Raw genomic sequence first — 5,656 nt, 5'->3', positions numbered from 1 at the left:
GTATTTAAAACATTAATGGCTGATGTTGATATTTCAAAAGATTTAGCCACTTCTGATGCATTTTGACAATTGAAAAACTTAGGTGGCTAGGTTGCTGCTGGAAGAGGTGTTAGTGAGGTCAGCAGGGGGTGCTCACTCTGTGCTCTGTGTAGGTCCAAATGCCCCAGCAAAGTGACAGTGAGACTGTACTGTTAAAATCCCAGCATGTCTTTCAAAAAGAGTCGAGGTGTGACCTCGGCATCCTGGCCAAATTTGCCCATTGGCCTTTGACCATCATGGCCTCCTAATCATCCCCATATTTACTGATTGGATTCATCACTCTGTCTCCTCTCCACCAATAAGCTGGAGTGTGTTGGACATTTTATTTATTTGTTTATCTATCTATCTATCTATCTATCTATCAGGATTTGCACGGGTTTAATAAATTCTGCATCTTGATGTAAATTGTGCCCACAGTATTGTAAAAAGTAATATTTCCTAAAAAGTCTCTCATTTTTGAAAGTCACTTTTAAACTGTGGTCTCATATGTGTTTATACATATTGTAGTGCACTCTGCTGTGGACCACAGTCACTTAACAAAAACTAAAAAGTAAAAATAAATAAATAAATAAAATAAACAACAAAATATAAACCCTGAACAACTAAAATAATTAACGCACAAACTAAACATTCAATGTGTAGGGAAGGTGGGACGGGGTGTCACCATGATTAGTGTGTGTGTGTGTGTTCTGCTTTATTTTGAATGTGAACTGTACAAAGGCAGCACAAATACAAAACACAATTTATTAAACATACTTGGCAATAAAGCTAATTCTGACTTCAAGGCAAGCAGCAGCAGGCAGACACGCACACAAGAAATGCATGCAATGTTTAATGGATGACTTTGACGTGCTGAAAACTGTAAAAATGCATCCAAAATACACAGAATCAAACAAAGTTTCATGAAACTGGCAAAGTAATGACTACTGACAAAAGCACACATGTTTAACAAATGTTTATTAAATAAAATATTCAAAACAACAAACAACAACAACAACAATAATAATAATAATAATAATACTATACTAATAATAAAAGGAGGAGAACAAGAATAATATAAAACACTTAAATTAACATGTTATAAACATTATGAGCGAATCGTACATGCTAACACAGAATTTTTTTTAAAAAAGAAATAAAAAGAGTAATAAAGTGCTTAACAATGCAAAAAAAAGGCTAAATGTTTTAAGTTTGGGTTCCATATTTGACAGTTCAATCAAAATACACATATTTTCACAAAAATAACAATAATAATAATAATAAAGAATAAGAACAAGAATAAGAATAACACAAAATATTAAAAAATAAACTTAAATCAATATGTTGTAAACATATAAGTAAATCTTTCACGCAAAGAAAACAATTAAAAATAAACAAATAAAAATAAAATAAAAAATGAATAAATAATAAAGTGATTACCAAATCAGCGAACAACGAAACATTTTTAAATTTTTAAAGCTATCCCTGGCAAAAAAAAAAAAAAAAACTTTAGACAACTAGCATTGGAAGGATTTATTTAATTTGTCCTTCTCCTGCTGCACAACCAGCTCCCTTCTTCTTCTTCTCTTTAAAGTTGTTTTAATTCTCTCTCCCAGGTAGACTCGCAGTTCCTTGGTTCCCCGAGGGCTCCATCCAGGACTCCATATACCATCTCTCTCACCGGTGTCTTTTATTACATCTGCCTTGTCTGAGAGGCCCTTGGTATCTGAATAATAATAAAACAAACAAACAAACAAGTTAGCTCTCATGTCAAGCCAAAATTATATAAATATACATACAGGATATATAGCTATGAAGCCTCAAGGCACAACATACAGGATATATAGCTATGAAGCCTCAACGCACAATGGAAAGGAAAATGTAAACATACCAGTGATTTTCAGCCGGTCCATTTGAAGATCAAAGTACGCAGCTTGGAGTCCTGTCAGTTTCTCCTGCTTAGTACACTTCTGACTTGTGTAGGGCCTCAGTTTGACAACTAGTTCAGGTTCCAGGTCCTCGAAGGAATGGGCCAGCTTACGTTTGTGCAAAATGGGCCGTTTCTGATATCCTGAGGAAACAGGCAGACTCAGAAGGTCCACAGAGATCTCTGTGACGCCCCCCTCATCTGGCACCTGAGTGGAAGACAGTGCTTCAGCTTCTTCTAACAGCTGGTCAGTGATGGTCTCAATGTACATTGACGTGGTCAACACTGCACCCTGACCTGGGCTGATCGGAGATAGAGGAGGCAGACTCTCAATGTCCACAGAGATCTCTGTGACGCTCCCCTCATCTGGCACCTGAGTGGAAGACAGTGCTTCAGCTTCTTCTGAGGGCTGGTCAACAGCACGGTCTGCCGTAAGCACAGGAAAAGGTATGCTCTCTACAAATGAGGTAGAAGCCACCATACTGCAGACCTCCACTTCCATTGCTGTGATCCTTGAAGCCAGTCCGTCCAGTTTCTTGTCCATGTCGTTCATCCTCTTGGTCACTGATTCCGCCATGGCCTTTACCATTTCCTCCACCCTATGTCCAGCTGCTTTAAAATGTTCATCCAGCATCTGGAGATCAGTTTGGACCCGTGCTTCTAGCCTCTCAGTATAATGATTCAGCTCCTCCTTCAGGTTAGTTTCTGTGGCCTCGCTGGAGGCTTTTAAATCCTCCTGCATCTTGGTCTGAGAAGAAACCACAGATTCTCTTAAGACCTTCAGCTGCTGGAGGAAAAACTCTCTCATCGTGTCCTGCCTTAAGCACAGCTCCTCCTCTGTAGTAAGGGCATCTTCATCATCATCATCGTCCTGCACGTTTGCAAATGCCGGCTCACCCTCCGACACCTTCGTCTGAAACACAGGGGCAGGCAAACTTTGAGAAATCATATGTGTATATATATATATATATATAAATATAATTATTTTTTTTTCAAATAGTTTTATTTTTTATTACATTAATACTTCATTACTCATTGAGTTACAAGATGTTGCAGTCCATAGCAATATAATAGTTTCTGTAAAAAGTCTCTTATATAACTGAATATCATGATTTCTTGTTGTCTGAATTAGTCCGTTTTTTCCCATCATGTATCACTGTGTAATCAAAATATTTTAATTTACTTTTCTTTAGTAATATTTAATTCATTTTAATTATAAAAGCCCTAAATAGTGATTTTCCTACAACATTAAATTGTTTAAAAATACATTTGTTTCTTATAAAAATGTGAGTCCATAAATCTTGAGTCAACTCTGTTACTGTACCATATTTTGCCTTAAAATTAGTGGAAGTATCTCCCACAGATATGTAAGACATAGTAAATTATGTCACTCTCCCTCACTGATAAGGTCTGAAGCACTATACAGTCTGTGTGCTCTCTCTGAGAACATATGTTAATCTAAAAAGTTTTTCTCTACAAATGTGGTAGAAGCCACCATACTGCAGACCTCCACTTCCATTGCTGTGATCCTTGAAGCCAGTCCGTCCAGTTTCTTGTCCATGTCGTTCATCCTCTTGGTCACTGATTCCGCCATGGCCTTTACCATTTCCTCCACCCTATGTCCAGCTGCTTTAAAATGTTCATCCAGCATCTGGAGATCAGTTTGGACCCGTGCTTCTAGCCTCTCAGTATAATGATTCAGCTCCTCCTTCAGGTTAGTTTCTGTGGCCTCGCTGGAGGCTTTTAAATCCTCCTGCATCTTGGTCTGAGAAGAAACCACAGATTCTCTTAAGACCTTCAGCTGCTGGAGGAAAAACTCTCTCATCGTGTCCTGCCTTAAGCACAGCTCCTCCTCTGTAGTAAGGGCATCTTCATCATCATCATCGTCCTGCACGTTTGCAAATGCCGGCTCACCCTCCGACACCTTCGTCTGAAACACAGGGGCAGGCAAACTTTGAGAAATCATATGTGTATATATATATATATATATATAAATATAATTATTTTTTTTTCAAATAGTTTTATTTTTTATTACATTAATACTTCATTACTCATTGAGTTACAAGATGTTGCAGTCCATAGCAATATAATAGTTTCTGTAAAAAGTCTCTTATATAACTGAATATCATGATTTCTTGTCTGAATTAGTCAGTTTTTTTTCCCATCATGATTACTCGGTCTCCCCTTCACTTAAACAATATGAATGCATACTCACAGGATGGATGCTTTCCTCATCTTCGGAAAGTGTGATGATGTCTAGACAAACAGAAAAACACACATGGATATTTATTTAATTTGAACACAGATAAAACATATGGTTGCAGTTTTGCGTTGACGTTACGTTTCATTATTCCGCACATTTCTATATCATCCTGGCTACCAGCTATGGAGTTTTGTCCTCCGTAGAGAACATCACTCTTTAGTGAATTCTCTGAGATCTTAACATGTCTCAGTTTAAAGTCTGGAAGGCCTGTCCTGCTTTTCAGAGATAACAAATGATTGTAAGTTTCACCATGACCACTCCCTTTCCTTGGTCTTTAAAAATAGCTGACATTAATTTAGTACTCCAATTGAGCACCCTCATGGAGATATGATAATAGTTTGTAATGATCATTTAAATCTTACTCATTTTCAAATTGTGTGTCATAAATCAATATCTCAGGAAAACGTTAAGGGGTTTCAAAGCAAAATATGACTTTCTGGTGTGAAACAGGACATTGATTTCATACATGTCCACTTTTAGAGGACAACATGACTTAAAGCATGTTTATTGGGCATTTTGGGAGACACAACAAGTTACATTTGCACAAAAAAAAATGGTCTATCAAAACATCTGTTATATCTTTCTAAAATGGCTTATCAAAACATCTGTTATATCTTTCTATATATATTGTAAGGTGTCCGCAACAGAGGACACGGTGTAACACGTGAATAACTTATCCTTTTTCAAAAATTCAAAATTCACTTTTTTTTTTTTCTTTTTTTTTTTACTAGTGGTTAGGCTGTGGTTAGGGTTCAGCTTAGGGTCAATGCTGTTTACTGTTACAGACATAGACGCCTTTGCACATATAATGCTTTTACATTCCATTAGTTGATGTGTTGAATGATAATAAACATATATACATATGTACATATGAACATATAAACACACAGATGCACAAAGCGATCTCAGTGCGAGTGGGGGGAGGGAGGGCAGACACGGACCCGACGACCATCTAACGAGAACATACTTAAAATGATCAAATAAACGGCACCAAAGCGGTTATGTATTTATTTATTGGTTTTGCTGTTTAAATGGATTTGAGCGGTTGACACATTAGATTGTAAATCTTTTCCAGAGTGTATTGACAGTCTTTAGTGCGCTCTTTGCTCTTTACTCGATTTTACATTTCGTTTCAAATTAGAGAACTTTGCTCTTTACTCGATTTTAAATTTCGTTTCAAATTAGAGAACACCATTGCATTAACAGCAATACATCATGCGAAGAATATTTAACAGATGTTGAAATAAAAAGCAAGCATTGTATTTACCTGGATTTCTTGCGGCTTCCATGTTTTTGGATTTTAACTCAGAGATCAGATGCGCTCTGGCAGCACAGGTAGTCCAGTACAGCGAAACCACGCCCACTTGAACTTAACTTCGTCACCAGAGCTCTACGAGAAACAAGGGGCTGATTCAAACTGAACTCAGTAATAATAAAAATAATAATAA

The 5,656-nt window shown here is 37.0% G+C and overlaps 1 protein-coding gene across 1 annotated transcript; it reads right to left on the bottom strand.

Moving 5' to 3' along the window:
- Positions 1-1,865: 1,865 nt before the first annotated feature.
- LOC107723286 (uncharacterized) lies at positions 1,866-5,544 on the bottom strand. Its single transcript, XM_016531854.1, has 4 exons — positions 5,476-5,544; positions 4,161-4,201; positions 3,430-3,875; positions 1,866-2,412 (listed from the first exon to the last, which is right to left on the bottom strand). Exons 1-4 carry the CDS (start codon positions 5,495-5,497, stop codon positions 1,866-1,868), a joined length of 1,056 nt encoding a protein of 351 aa, XP_016387340.1. The 5' UTR covers positions 5,498-5,544.
- Between the last annotated feature and the right edge of the window lie 112 nt (positions 5,545-5,656).

The sequence above is a fragment of the Sinocyclocheilus rhinocerous genome, unplaced genomic scaffold (assembly GCF_001515625.1).
Source record: "Sinocyclocheilus rhinocerous isolate Xijiao unplaced genomic scaffold, SAMN03320098_v1.1 scaffold5871, whole genome shotgun sequence".
Taxonomy (NCBI): Eukaryota; Metazoa; Chordata; class Actinopteri; order Cypriniformes; family Cyprinidae; genus Sinocyclocheilus; species Sinocyclocheilus rhinocerous.
Note: the sequence above shows the minus strand (reverse complement) of the source record. Positions and strands in the feature narration are given on the sequence as shown.